Source organism: Triturus cristatus, chromosome 2_1, assembly GCF_964204655.1.
Source record: "Triturus cristatus chromosome 2_1, aTriCri1.1, whole genome shotgun sequence".
In the NCBI taxonomy this organism is placed as follows: Eukaryota; Metazoa; Chordata; class Amphibia; order Caudata; family Salamandridae; genus Triturus; species Triturus cristatus.
In genome coordinates, this window is record NC_140581.1 from 362,460,789 (window position 1) to 362,476,561 (window position 15,773).

Below are 15,773 nucleotides of genomic sequence, written 5' to 3' on the forward strand. Positions count from 1 at the left end.
ACCCTAAGGATGACAGGCCCAACAATCAGCTTGTCCAAGGCCAGACCTTTTGCCTTTATTACTGCTTGTTTGTAAAGCTGCAAATGACTTTAGTATTGAAAAACCAGTTCTCTGTTGGTTTTCTTGCAAGGTTTACATACGTCCTTCCTCAAAATTAGTCTTGTCTCCTACAATACATCTGTGTACATTTAATGGTTGTGTGTATGTTTTTGCTGAAGTTCTTTTTTTCTTCTTTTAATGATTCATAGTGCCAAGATGCTTCAGTGAACGTGCAGTCAAACATAACGATAATGGTAAAATTCTTTTTGCCTTCACTCTCCTTCCCTTTCCATTTCTGATCATTGGGAGCAATGTCCCAGAACCATATTTATCAAGGGGTTGCATCGCTTTTAGACCATGCAACATCATGCAAAAGTGACGCAACCCCTAAGATTAAATTTATCAAGCCAAACAAGGCCCACTTGCATGGCCCTGGGTGGCTTGATATTTTTTTAGTAAATATGTTTTGCTGTTTTTTGGGGGGTAGTGGTTCTATTATTACTGACCACACTATTTTCTATTCTTTTTTGTTTACCACTAAGTGTTTTTTTGATTATTTGGGCTCTCAAAAATGTGTTTCTATTATTTGGTTTTTCAGTTTGAATATAACAGATGAAGGTTGCCAAGCACGTAGGGAAAACCGCTGATTGTGCGCTGCTTAGGAGTCTTTTTGAAGACTAATTTACAAAGGATACAAAGTAAGCAAAGAGCTAGTGGAAAATTGCCATCTGATACTTATAAATGGCACTTCTATCCCAAGAGGTGTTTTCTGTGAGAAACTCTAGGATGTATGCTACACTAGTGATTATACGCCAGATTTGTATTATATTATGTAGACCAATGGTTCTTAACCTGTTGTCTTGAGACACTTAGAAATTGGAGGCAAAAAATTCAGGGCTTCATTACGAAGTCGGTGGTAGTCCCACCAACAGATAGTCCTTCGGTCCGAACACCGGATAATACTGGTGGTTGGACCACAAGCTGTCAGAGGGAAGACCGCCACCTCTGTCAGGATCTCAGATCCCGATGGGGCAGCGGTGAGAATCGTAGTCCCGACAAGCGGCAGTGACAAGAGGCGGTGGCGAGGGTGGCACCGCCGTTGGGATTACGATACCCCTTTAAAATAACTTTTCATTGCGGTTCGACCGCCATGAAAAGGCTATTGGAAAGGGACTTTGGATTCCCCGAACAGGGCCTGCGACCTTCGTGCCCTGGGGGCACATGTAGTGCCCCACTCACATCCATGAACCGTGTACCATGCACCCCATGGTGCATGGCACACGGTGCATGGATGTGCACATAACTGCTCTTTAATACAGCAGCTTGTGCTGCTGCCCTTTTCCTGAGCCGCAGCACAAGCCGCTGTGTTAAAGAGCACTCTCCAACCGCCAGCGCGGCAGTCGCATTCTGATTCGGCGGTCAGATCTACGACTGCTTGTTGGGCGGTATCCTGACTGCCGCAATAGCAGCCGTCGGTCCGATCACTGAGGCCCTTAGTTATTATCCCTAGATTCATTCATGGGAGGTGTGCAAGTGCATTAAACAGAATATAGTATGGACGCTGAGTGGGCTCAATTGAATTTAGCAAAGATCCAACCTTGCCATTAAAATTAACATTTAGATTTTTTTATAATTAATTGAGAATTGAATAAAATATTTAATCATTTGCTTGTTTCTGTACTTTTTACGTATTATCGAAAATGCTAAGGCCAGGATCCCTGAATTCCAGTAGTTACTCAGTGGTGGTCCCGGGATTTCAATAATGATTTACTGGGGGTACCCAGGTTCCAGTAATGATTAAGTGGCGGTCAAAAGGTTAAGAACCACTGCTGTAGACTGATTAGTGTTCACATTTGTGCATGTTTCTTGAATAGTTTTTATGATTAAGGTTTGTTATATTATGTATTTGAACAGTGGTGTAACACAAAATGACGGGGTGCCCCTGCAGAATGTGATGGGAGGTGTCTCTTATATCTTACACATTTTTACTGTCCTTTGGCTGAATAGGCGGCCCCTGGAGGGTTGGGGCTGTAGGGACCTGTGTTATGCCCTTGTAAGAATAGATGTAATTTTCATTTATGTTAAGTGTCCCTGGCTGGATTGCTCTCATGGTCAATACATCGCTACGGTGATATGTTAAACAAGCATTGGCATAGCCAATAGGTCTCGCCTTTGGGACCTTATAAGTATTTAGTTATGCAGCAAAATATCCTTACTGCAACAACATTAACTGTTGCATGGCTATACACTTACAAGGTCCCAAAGGCGAGACCTATTGGCTATGCCAATGCTTGTTCATATAGCTGGCTTTGGATGAAATGATGCTGGTCCTGGAAGGTTGTCAGGTTCCCTCACTGTTCCCTCTGTGTGGGACCGATAGTTGTCCTAAATTTGTCCAGTGGTAGATGCACCAAATACGACTTCCTGGGTGCCAGGGGGTCCCAGGTACCTGGCCAGTAGTCCATTCTCACCTTTAGTTTGGGAAAGAATCAATCCTGGCCCTAGCACGGAGATCTGCGTCAGGGAGAACTTGATTTTGTAAAGAATTCTCAGTTGACACCGTGGGATTGACGGAACTCCGGGTGAGAGTAACATGAAAGAAAGTGGGATCTGATGACAGCATGATCTGGAGACCAGAGGCGCAGTATCGGCCTCATCCTTGCTGTGAAGCTCAAACACTGGTCCTGTGTCTCCTGCTTTGATTTATTGGGTCTGGAGCTAAGAGAACCTGATAATTCCAGGCCCAAAAATAATGAAAGGCTGGGTAACTGAATTTCACCCGATTTGTCCATCTAGGTGAAATTCCGGCACTGATGGCTTATGTCTTCATGGACCAATAGCGCAGTTCTCGCTTTCGTCACCAGCCATTTACACGTGGCTGTGCGTTTATAAGCCTACAAGGGTTTGAGAACTCTGGCCTCCCCTGGAGTCTGACAGTCACAGCTACATGTCCATGCTTTTTGGGTGACCCGGAAGTTGTGGAGTTACTACAGGTCAGGTAAGTTACCTGCTTGGGCATGAATTGTAGGTCTGATTTGGTGGGCATGTTCGGTGCCATGTAGTGCACACACATGTGGAGATATGAACTACACAACCCTTTCAATGTTTAAAATACACCAGATGGAAAAAAGAAAGAAAATTGTGTTTTTGGGGGATTCAAATCCACCTTCAACAGGAACATTCTCTGCATGAAGTCTGTGGCCGGGGGCAAGGAGGAGGTTTTGCCATGAAAAGCATTTTTTTTGTTGGTGCGAAGCTACACCCACGGGCAAAGTTGTGCTACGTTTGCAACCTTTATAGACAGCACCATTTTTCAACTTCAAAAAAAAGAACTTCGTCTGGAGAGCCTGAATACGGCAAACGCCCACTCTGGGGGTGAAGAAGGTGATCTCTGGTGCCAGGAGCACTGGGGCTGTCCTAAGATTAGTTATCTAAAGTAACAAGAAGCGCGAGCAACAAGCCCGGGAGTTGTGTGCGCGCGCAAGCGCAAAAAAAACAACAACACGCGAGTGGTGCGCGCGAAAGGAGAGGCCTGTGCACGTTCACAGAATGCAGCACATATAGAAAGAGAAAGAAACAAGGGGAAATAAAGATATTTCTCCTCAGTACGCCTTCCCTGGGAAGGTGTAAGATTTTGGCGCATTCCCAGGTTTACAAATTCTTCAAAATCCGGGGATGTATAAAAATCCACATGAGTTGCTTGGCAAAACCCAGGCAACGCCCATGGAACAACTCCCCAGTGCAGAGTACAGCAAGCAGCGATTTGCCCTGTGTTGCATTACTCCAGTTATTTGAAGCAACTCAGATCCACACAAAGTGGCTTTGGGCGGCTTAAAAAGTCTGACTCTAAGAGGTTTACATCACGCATTATTATTATTAGCTTTTATAAAGCGCGTAGCTACCCGGAGGCGTCCCAGCGCTCTCAACTAGACAGGAGTTTACAACCGGCTATGCAACTGGTTGTTGGAAGAGCCAGGTCTTAAGCAGTTTCCAGAAGGGAAGCAGATGGGATTCAGCTCGGAGGAAGGGGGGCATTGTGTTCCACAGTCTAGCCACAATGTAGACAAATGACCTGCCTCTGCTTCTTTCATTATTTATTTCCATGGTGACTGCTAAGTGGAGATAGGTACAGCGGAGGCATTTTCGAGGGGGATAGGCGGTGATCAGAGGTCTATTAATATCTGGGTCATTGCCCCAGAATGTCCTATGGGCTATGCTCAGGGCCTTAAATTTAACTCTGTTGGAGACAGGTAGCCAGTGTAACATTCTCAGGGCTGGCCTAGCTGAATTATTTTTCGGTACCCCCAGCAGTAATCTGGCCGCACAGTTCAGGGCCACTTGGAGTTTCCTTAAAGCTGCGACAGAAGCTCCAAGGTATAAGGAGTTTCTTGTCTAGGCGTGATAGGACCAGGGACTGAATCAGGATCCGCCTGCAACTTAATGGCAGGAGGGGAAAAATCTTGCTCAGAAGTCTCATAGCGCCAAAGCATGCTCCTGTTACTCTAACCGCTTCGAATTTAAAGGAACTGTCCAGCCAAACACCCAAGCTTTTTATCTTGGACTGGGGGGGGGGGGGGTGTGACATGTCCTAGGCAGTTTGGCCAGACCTGTTTAAGGTCCAGGCCGGAAGTGTTACCCAGAAGCATTAGTTCGGTCTTTCCACCGTTTAGTTTGAGGCAGGAGAATTCCATCCATGGCTGGTTGCCAAGTCTGAGGAATAATTACATGGGCCATTAAGGGAGATTACCAGCTGGGTATGATCTGCGTAGGTGACCATTTTTATCCCGTATGGCAAGATGATATCCGCCAGTGGCTGCATATACACATTAAATAGTGTGGGGCTCAGGGAGGGTCCCTGAGTGACTCCACAGCTGAGTCCCAAAACTTTAGAGGTGGCTTCCCCTGAAAAAACCTGGAAGGTCCTATTCTCTAGGTATGACTGAATCCATTTGAGCGCCTCGTCTGAGATGCCTCTCCTCCTGAGTCTCTCCCCTAGTATGTTAAGATTCACTGTATTGAACGCTGAACTCAAGTCTACAAGGATGATGGCCACTGCTCCCCCCTGAGCGAGGATCAGTTTGGATTCCTCCACTACGGTCAGCAGTGTAGTTTCCCTACCGTGTAAAGGCTGGAAACCTGTTTGTGTGGCATGCAGGAGACCATTAGTTTCCAAGAATTCCGAGATGGCTATGTCAACGTGCTTTTCTAAAGCTTTAATGATCACTGGAAGCAGAGATATCGGGCGATAATTACCCAAATCATCCGGATCCAGATTGGGCTTTTTTAATAGAGCCTTCACCATGGCATGCTTCCAAGGAGTCAGGATGAAGCCCCTAACCATGGATATGTTCATAATTACAAGCATGCAGGGAAGAATCACTTTTCCAGCTTTGTGAATAACATGGGGTGGTGCTGGATGTAGGGAAAAGACAGATTTTATCTGGTGGAGGATTTCTGAGAGCCTGGTTAAAGTGAGTGGGGGGAGTGAGTTGAGCACCTGGTTGGTGCCGGGCCGGAGTGTGTGTGTACCTTGCAAGTATATCACTAGGGCACTATGAACTAGGAAAGGCAGAGTAGTTTTTAAAAAGAAATTGTAGGAACAAAATGGGCTAAATCTTCACATCGCTCAGATGAGGCTACAGGATAGGTTTCTGATCTAGGGAGTTCTAGCAGGTCTTTTGCGATGCGAAAGATTTCTCTGGGGGTATTTGCTGCTAATGTAATACGTTCCTCATAGTGTGCTGCTTGGGCATTTTTTATTTCCCTTTGATAGCGTTTTACGGCTTCTCTGTATTTCTGTTTGCTGAAGACATTGTAGTCCTTCCTTCAAAATCTCTCCAGTCTTTTACACTCCTATTTATATGTTCTAATTGTGGGTGAGTACCAGGGCGAGGATTTCTCCCTTGCTTTATTGCATGGTTTAAATGGGATGACCATGTCTAGTGATGACTTGATCCAAGATGAAAAATTATCAGCCGCTACAGTGAGGTCGGGGTTGACTTCCGGCTCTAGATTTTCTAGGGTTGTGGTCCAAGTATCTTCTGCTAGTTTAGCCCAAGGTCTTGCTCTCTTGGTGGTGTGTTGGGGGGGATGCGAGTGGTTGATATAGAAAGGCAGCAGGTGGTGATCGGTCCAAGGCAAAGGGATGGGGTCGCCTACTGATAGATCGTTATTATTGGTAAAAATTGGATCCAACGTGTGGCCCAGTTTATGGGTGGAGCATGAGATCATTTGCAAGAGTTGGACTGCTAACAGGTCTTTGGTCAGTATTGGTGCGTCAGCCATGTCAGGGTTGTCAAAATGGAGATTGAAGTCCCCCAAGAGCGTAGTGTTTGGAGTAGTACCAGAAGTGTGGAAATCGAAAATATTTGCTGTTAGCATGAGCTGAAGCCATCTTGTTTGCAGCATCCATTTTGTTAGCCTTGTGATTCTGCCATCTTCACTGTTGCCTGCCTTTCTATTCTGCTTGAGTCATCAGCTTTAGTTAACTCCTTCTATTCTAAGCTCAAGCAATGTATGAGTTCAGTAAGGTCTGTAGCTGCTAGAATGCACCTGTTTGAGAATGTAACTGTCTATCATATTTACTGATGTAAGCAGTTCTGTTCCCCCTCCGACTTTGCTGACTAAGTGATTACTCATCTGCCCATGTCTGGCTGTAACTATTCCTGTGTATGCTTGTACCTTCTATTTGTAACTACATGCTTTCCAGTGCAGAAAACACAGTATATAAGCACCATGGTCTGTGTATCCAAGTCACTACCTCCTGGAACACTTAAGGGTGTTGTATGGACGTGGTCTCACTCATGAGTGAATAAACTTGTTATTTTGAATTCCAGTTTCAGTGCCAATCTCTACTTTGTTAGTCTAAGGACCCGTGCACTGATGGGTCCCTAAAAAGGCTAATTTCCACCCAAGTGAGGCTGCTACCTCTGGTAGAGATTGGAGAAATTGCCCACGTCCACCCGGATGGGAACTAGTCCAGCCCTTTAAAATGAATGCTTACAGTTTGTTGTTGGTTAACAGATACATTAATATCAAGGCACTGGGAATTCCGCCATCCATGCCATGTGATCATCTACCACAGAGAGCAGAGTTAGCTTAGTGCTGCGGTAGGGGTCGAAAAAAGCTTCATCCAAGATTTCATTACCTGCCAGCAATGAGGAAAGTTGCTCAGCACCATGCACTTCAATATTTTTGACAACCACCGGGAGATGGACTTAGCTCGGGCCGAGGATCTAGCTCAGGTTTTTTCAGTACCAGAATCACTATACCTGCCTCAAGTGGATTAGGGAATAAACCTTCATCTAAAGATTTACTGAGAGTTTCTAGTAGACACAGTATGATACGATCTCTAAGCACGCGCAGGAATAGGGGGGAGAGACGAATCTGACCATTACTGTGATTTAGTTACTGTCGTGTGGTGAGGTTTAAGACTTGGGATATGGACCAGATTTCACGAAGGAAGAATATTAGTGTTTCTATAGATTACCTGTCAAAGAAAATATTTTAAAGTGATGTTTCTTCACTATACACAAAATACTTTCAATGTATTATTTTATAATACATGTGGTTCTGTAAACCCTATATAGATACCTGTCTCTAATTTCTTCTTAATAGGCGACAGACACACCCAGGTGCCTATTATAAAGAAAAGATGCAGCCGCACAACTGTGTTAACTTATTACAGTTGAGTTCAGACGTCACAATGCATGCTTGTAGAGACAGAAGCTGAGGAGAAAGGCAAGTCAGGTCATGGAGCATAATTGATTGAAAGAACGAAAACAAAATGTTGCTGGTCTTTATTGCTGGACATTGACTATCATGGCAATATGCTCATGTTTTGCACTGCTTAGAAAATTAGAGAAAAGCTAGCTGGAATCTTTCTGCATGTTTCTACATATTTTGAGCTGCAGTGTTTTTTTTAAACTGGCTTGAACCAAACCGATTGAATATCTTTTTGCAAAAAATATGTAACAGCGTTTTTGATGTGTTTAATTTTGCACTACAGATTCTATTTATATTCTTCATGTTTGCAAACATGCTCTCTCTTTCATAAGAAAGAACTAGGCACCAAGGATTTAAGTGGTTTGTGGGAAAGTTGATGGTGTGACAAGGATATTGCAAGTCACTTTGAAGTTTCATAACCATAAAGGAAGTCAGCCTTTGGCTTCTTTCCTCTACATGGACATGGAACTCGTTGGTGATTTGCAATAACCTTATAATGTACTGCAGGCTGTACAACATGAATATTTCTTTTAAGGCAGTGTGCCAGATGCACCCATCAACTCCACCCTGCATGGGACGTTTGATATGTGCTCTGCTACTAATACTACCTATAGTCAGAGATTCTTACAAATATGCTGCTTTACCAGTCAGTTGCAGAATAAAACCACTGACAAAATATCCAATAAGATTTTGATTATGTCAAATTGGCAACAATGTAAAAACTGAGGTAAAAATAACTAAAACAAATATGAAAACATGTTTGTAAACCCCGCATCCCTACACCAAGTAATGAGAAATATGAGAGAAACAATTGGAAAAAGATATGCATTTTTTAGTGACATTTGTAAGCATAAAAATACAAGTAAACCGATCTTAGAAATGCGTTTCTTGTTGTCATCTATATCAAAGTCGCAGTGTGTTGATCCCTCCAATAAGAAATAAGAATAAGAAATCAAAATGTTACATTATTTATCTCACTCAACATTTTAGTTTGTTTCAAAAAGATCCCAAATTATCTGTGCCTGCAACATGTCGTTGTAGGTAGATGCATTACAGTGAACGAATAAGGTTGTTTTCCTTCCAGTTGGTAAATAGGCTTACACTTTATAGTTGGAAACCTTATTTTGTGCAGTCGCATCTACATACAGAACGTACAAGGGCATACAAACTGGCATAGATCAGATGCATACATCCATATTTACAGAGATACAGAAGGCTACATTTTATATGTAACACCTTCACCCAGCAATGTTTTATTCTCGCTGCACCACTTTGCAATATGGAATTTTAAAATCTCCTCTGAATAGTAAAAGCAAACTACAAGTATGAGTATGTAACATTCTTTGGCTAAAAAGACAAAAATGACTGAAGGAGTCACGCATGACAAAGGCTTTTGCGCTGGAAAGTTGCCTCAAAGTGGCAATTATTGACTCAACGGGGTATTCCGTGGGTGGTACATGGGTGTTCCCATACAACCAGCCATTATTTTTTATACAAAACCCTCTCTACTAACAAATGTTGACAGGGTTTTGCACCACAAAATAATGCCACTTTAAAGCAGGCGCTAAAATGAAGAAATGTCTAGGCATACTATTTTGTACTGGAAGGGTAAGTACCCTTGTGTGCGTTGTGCTAAGCAGCCTAATTGATTGGTCAGCACTGACGAGAGAGCAGATAAGTGCCATATCCCAGTAGATATGGCACTTTCCTGCTCTCTCCCTCTCATACAACGCAGAACATTAACTTTGGAAACTGCAAAGAGTTGTGTGCCAGTTCTGTAAATCTGAGCTGTAGCCTGAAACATCCAACTGACATACACATGCATTTATAGTACAAGTTAGATGAAAAGCCTCTGAAAAAATTAACGAGAGTGCTGGGCTCCTGCAGAAAATACCAATAGTAACCAGTAGTGGCTCGTGGCCCAGCAGAGTGGTGGGTGGGGGGGCACAGGGGGCGGACAAACAAAGAAGACAAATAAAATAATAACTTACCTGCTGCTTCGCCGCATCTCCGCTCCTCTGCTCTGTCGTCACTAGCACAGGCTCCTAGAATCCCCTGCTGCCAATCTTGATGCTGCTTTCATGATGCTGAAAGCTGCGTCAGGATTGGCCTGAGCACTGAGGATTTGCACTCCCAGTGATACTGGGAGCCTGTGCTGGCTCTTTCCTACCCAGCAATGCAGCTAGGGTTGGAGAGAGCTTCACTGAGCATGACGATTTGGCCGGCCTGAGACGGTCGGCTAAATCATTATGCGCAGTGACAACAGTGCCCTGCTCACCACTCCCCCTCCATGATGGTCCTGACCCTAAATATTGAGGCTGATGGGAGAGGGGTGATCCTCCGCCACAGCGGAGGAGCCTCAGCTGATAGCAATATGAGATAAGCAATGAAGTTTCTCAACAGCCAATATTTTGATTAAAGCATGGAAACAGAGCAGTTTGTAGGAAGAACCAGGACAGTCACACCTGATGATTCAAGTTAGTAGAAATAGAACAGATGGGAGCAGTGCTTAGTTTGATAAGTAAACAAGCATTGGTATAGCCAATAGGTCTCACCTTTGGGACCTTATAGGTGTTTAGCCATGCAACAGTTGCATAACTAAATACTTCTAAGGTCCCAAAAGCGAGACCTATTGGCTATGCCAAGCGGACGTGCGGCTGCGAAAGTGATCGCAATCAAACATCAAAGCGGCCGTGCGGGTGCGAAAGTGAAAGTAATCGCGGTCAAGCGTGGCGCGCGCGCCCGCGCACATGCACTGTAGCTCTAGGCTGGCCTGGTAGCACTTTTTGGAGCCCTCCCAAAAAGTCTTGCCAGACCAGCGCATGCGCTGGATCAGGCGAGACCTGAAAAAAAACAAGTAAGTGCCAGAGCCTGTCTTAGGAGGACCCTGCAGCTGCCTGCCCCTACATTGAGAGTATCAACATAACTACCATCTGAGTTTACAAGTGTATCAATTCTGACTACTCCAGGCCACTAGACGCTATAAAGAATGACATTGGTGGCAGACATTGTTTTTTTAAAAATGTATATTTAAAGTCACTGGAATCATGCGGCAGGGCTGAAGAAATAATGCAGCAAGAAAAGGGAAATTAAACGACTTAATGCAGCACATTTTGCAATAGTATTACTACATTATTTTGTCATTTTCACACCAGGTAATAGTGTCTGGGAATAGAGTCCGCTTTGTCAGTAACAATGTAACACCCAGATACAGCAATAAGAAACTTAAAGATGACCAGTCAAACTTTGCAAGCAGCGTTCCAGTGCGCAGGAACCCGAGAGGCCATATTTTTTAAAACCTTTGATTCATTTGAGCTAAACACAAAATGTATTCTTTGTTAAAATCTGCAGATTATGCAGCAGATGATGGATTATGTGGTAAATACAGGATCATGTGAAAATGGCCACAGCCCCAGAATCGCATATTTCCAGTGGCCCTGTGCATATTGAATTATTAAACACGGTCTTCTCATCCCAAAAGTTGATACACAGAGCAACCATGTGGTAGACTGCTATTAGAGCCCGTGCTGAGAATAAAGTGATAGTGCAATCCCCGGAAACAACCTGCTCAAATTAAGCACCGAATGGGAGAGCGCAAAATAAAACTGGAGTAAGTAAATATCTTTATTAAACAAAAAAAATCTGGAGTGGAGACCAAGCAAAGTAATCAAGCGAAATGGGTAAAAAAGCGAAGATGAACTGATAATGGCTGTTGCAAAGTGTTTTACCTGTTATTCTAACTCCACCAGTAGGAAGAGCCCATATATGGATAAACATTGTTTCCTCCATTCCTGACCAGGCTATTCATGAGCGCTTCCCCCAAAGAATCCCAAATGATCCTCTCCCTCTTTCCCTGGCTGCCATTTTTGTTTGCATTCATAGGTTTTGCTGTCACCTCTCTCACATTTTACACTGAACCACTTTTCAAAAAAGAATTTCTGCTTGGCTAAAAGCTTAATAAAAAAGTAATTTATTTTAAAATAATGGCTAAAGTTGCCTACATTACTCATTAGTAGCATAGTATAAATTGAGGCTCTGTCCATCGGAAGCAAAAGACACACAATTGATGGACGGAATGCAGAACAAATCAAAACATTCACCCCCAGTCAAGAGATCTGGGTTAAATCCATCATTCTTTTGCTCACCATGCCACCCCACTTTAGACCTGGTCATATGCAAATCAGTCTTGACCCTGTGCCTAATGGGAACAGTCCAGCCCGAACTGCCAAGCCAGGTCCTCCCTGGACCGGAAACGAGCATCCTAGGACCGGTTTCGGGGTTTCACCCCTCTTCAGCCAGGATTGCTTGAGTCCAGTGGCACAGTGAGCCCGGGGCCCACGTCTGGGCATACCCGGTACACTTAGGGCAAGGAAGCAAAAGACACACAATTGATGGACGGAATGCAGAACAAATCAAAACATTCACCCCATCCTTGTATGTGTCCATCGGAACACATACAAGGGCCTAGATCATATAGATTTGCACTTGTGCCAAAATTGTTATACTAATTTCTGCAGCAATGACCAGTGCACTGAACAACCCTGTAAAAACACGCAGGGGCCTATTTACAATAAAGTGGAGAAGTGTGTCGTTAAGCCAAGAAGGCTAACAACACACTTCGTCACTTTAGAAACACAGGGCTGCACCATATTTACTGCGTTGGTGCTAGCTTTAGCTGCCCAGCGCCAACACAGGCCCACTTGCAACATAGTGCAAGGGTGCCTGTGAAAAGGGGAAGATTGTTTTTGTGCAGGAAGGTCGCCCTTCCTGCACATGAACAATCTTTAAATGCTGTTTTGTAAATTCTATGCTTAATGCAGCACACATAGAAGTTGCAAAAGGGCATTTAAAAAAATTATTATTTACGTGCAGGAAGGGGGAGCTTCCTGCACATAAACAATCATAGGCAATTTGCTGTTTCTATGTGTGCTGCACAAGGAAGCACACATGGAAACAGCAAAAAAGAGGAGAAATAAAGCATTTCTCCTCGTTTGGCATGTTTAAGACCAGGTTTTCCCTGGTCTTAATTTTGCCACTGCCTCCTATGTACGCCACCCTTGTAAATAGGGGGCAGCATCAGAATCAATGGGTTTTGCAGTGGACCGCCCACCACAACACCCATGACACACCCCTTTCACGCTAACCGTAGCGTGAAAGGGAGCATTATTTACAAGGCAGCGGCTTAATGCTGCCTTGTAAATAAGGTGAGGCCCTAATCGCCATCACAACGGACGCTATGGTGGTGATAGGGGCTCGTAAATATACCACGTAATTTGCTCGCAGTGTAGAAATGTGATTGCACTGTTAGAGTATATTTATTACACCAGATAGTCTTCAAGTCAAAAAAATGTCTAATGCTTGTAAGTGTGCATTGCACTTCAACTTAAACGATAATTCACCAAGTTTGTCAGCTGGCACGATATAAGCATATTTGTTGCCTTTAGATACACACTGACCTGTTTTCTTTTGTCCTTCCGGTATCAATGACGAAGACCACATCGGGTATTGTAATTCCCGTTTCAGCAATATTGGTTGCCAAGACAATCTGGAAATAGGGGAAACAACGACAGCTTATCAGGAGCACAAAGTCCAGCATCTTCACATGAATTTCAAAGCATAAACAGACACACCCCATCTGCTGCTTCACATGCACATCTGTCCTTTAAATCAAACTCTTCGCTTTTTGCTGAATAGCATATGCAATCTAACTTCAATACACGGAAGTAGCAAAATAAATTTCAAAAAATGCAACTCTACTGGCATTATTACATATTTATTTAAAACCGTCTGAACAGCTTTCTTACTCCAAATTGTCTTCTAGTAATCTTACCTCGTATGTTTGTATAGTATATGGCCACAAAGCGAAGACTGTTTACGGATATTACTCACTCATTTAGTTCTCACATAGTGAGGCCTGTGCAGTGGGGAGCAGACAGGACAACATTACCTGCACTGTAGATCAGTACTTTTAAGGGGTTAACTGGAAGCAGTGGAGCCTACGTTTTGGAAGATTAGGTGAGGATGGCTGGTTCGAATAATAGAACATAATAAAAGCAGCAGAGAAAATAAAGCAGGATTGGACTGACTTAGAATGAAAAAGTCATATAAAAATGCTTATGTCACAAGGACTGAATATAAACTGTGTAGGACTTTTGTGCCTACAAAGAGAACAAAACTCTGGGGCACATTTACAAGTCACTATCGCCATCACAACCTCACTTTTAGTGATGTTGTGGTGGCGATAGGGGCTTCACCTTATTTACAAGGCAGAGTTAAGCCACTTAACGATACCACAGATATCCCAGCATTTCACCGGCTTCAGTTACTTCCAAGCTAAAGGCAGATACAGACATAGGCATTAACTGTTTGAGCCTTTTAAGGCCAGAAAGGGACTATGGCAAGACCTCTGCTACACTAGAGTGCCCACAATGTACGATTTCATCATGTGCCCATCTCAACATTCCACATTAACAATTGCCACAATCACACACAGGCCTACACCACACAAACACTCAGAATACAAAGATCAACCTCCTACACAACCCACTTACCACAAAAAATCTTCTAACTATCAACCATACATCCCAGTTCATAGTCATTACTATACGCTTTGCAGTACTCTAAGCTACAGACATCACAACCCCTCATTAGCTCTCACAAGATCGATGCACTCTTCATCCAGAAACATGGTCCTTGTCCCCAAAGGCTACATCATCCAGCGAGCAGAACGCACACAAATAAGAAGGGCCCATTATCATCCCTTTGTCCTCCTGGTCATGCTTTCAGGAAAACAGGCAATACTAAACTCCATGGAGCTCTTACATGCCATTTCCTACCATCCTCAACTCAGTCTGTCACCTTGTACCTCATCTACAGGCTTTTCGGACAGCACAAGGACTTGATTGACGAATTCTCAGACTTTCTCACCACCTCATCCCTTTGACACGTCCACACCATCCTCCAGACAACACAAGATCAAAATATACACGAGACAATATTAGCAACCTTATTGATACAGTCAAGGTGATACAGCATTTCACCCAACCAACACATCCTTGACCTCGTCTTTTCAGCATCACCAACCATTCAAAGTACACCACCCACTACCATGGGCTGAACTAACCACCTGGCCATTCCCTTCTCCCTGCTAAGTGTCCAACCAACACACTGTGGGCAATACAAAAGAGAACAACAGACCTTCAGATGCTTCTCAATTAACAGACAAAAGCTAAAACTCATCTCTGGCCCTGCAAACTTCACGTACGTCAACATCCTTCTAAAAGAAGTCAAATTTCTCTGTAAAACCATATGAACACCCATTCTTCAACTAAAAGGTACAAGTGCCAGCTGAAACCTTCATCACCCTGGAGCTCCAAAGTCCTTGCTGACAAGAAACGCTTTATCTGGAGACAGCAAAGAAAATGCCCAATGACCTGATGGATACTGAAGTCCATCTGCGCAACACACATACAACTTACAACTTATCACATTAGCCAAAGACAAGCATTATACCAACACCATAAAAAAATCTGACAGAAGAAGCTCAATACTATTCAAGACAACCAAGCACTGCATCCACATTCACCTGACACTACTATTCCACACTGCAGCAAAAGCGCAATGCCATCAACCTTTTCTTCAGTGAAAACATTTTGATAATGCCATTGACACCACGCCTGCTTCTCTGCTTGGTTCAACTCCTTCTTGTAAGATCCTGTAATGGTCATCTTTCAAAACCATGACATACTGAACTCACACAAAGCCAACCTCTTAGGAGATAATGTTCATCGCTCTTCCTCAAAGCTTTCTCCGGAGAAGTTCTCAGCCAAACTCGTCATTCCTAGAAGATTCCTTGACAGACTTCAGACTCCTGAAGCAGCTTTGCAAAGAAGTAGTGTGCCACTCGGCCACTAAGTGATGACGGGGGCATGCTGTTTGCATCGCGTAGTCAGCCAACAGTAGAAATAAAGGGAACATTGGCCACTTGTGGTCAGTCCTAAGCATCTTGT

At 43.6% G+C, this 15,773-nt stretch overlaps 1 protein-coding gene across 1 annotated transcript in view; it reads right to left on the minus strand.

Moving 5' to 3' along the window:
* Nucleotides 1–15,773, minus strand: part of DHX29 (DExH-box helicase 29) — a 1,004,292-nt gene that overhangs the window by 130,870 nt on the left and 857,649 nt on the right. The window contains exon 18 of the mRNA XM_085631302.1: nucleotides 13,221–13,309. Within this exon, the coding sequence (XP_085487428.1) occupies nucleotides 13,221–13,309 (89 nt within the window). The remainder of the gene's footprint in view (nucleotides 1–13,220; nucleotides 13,310–15,773) is intronic.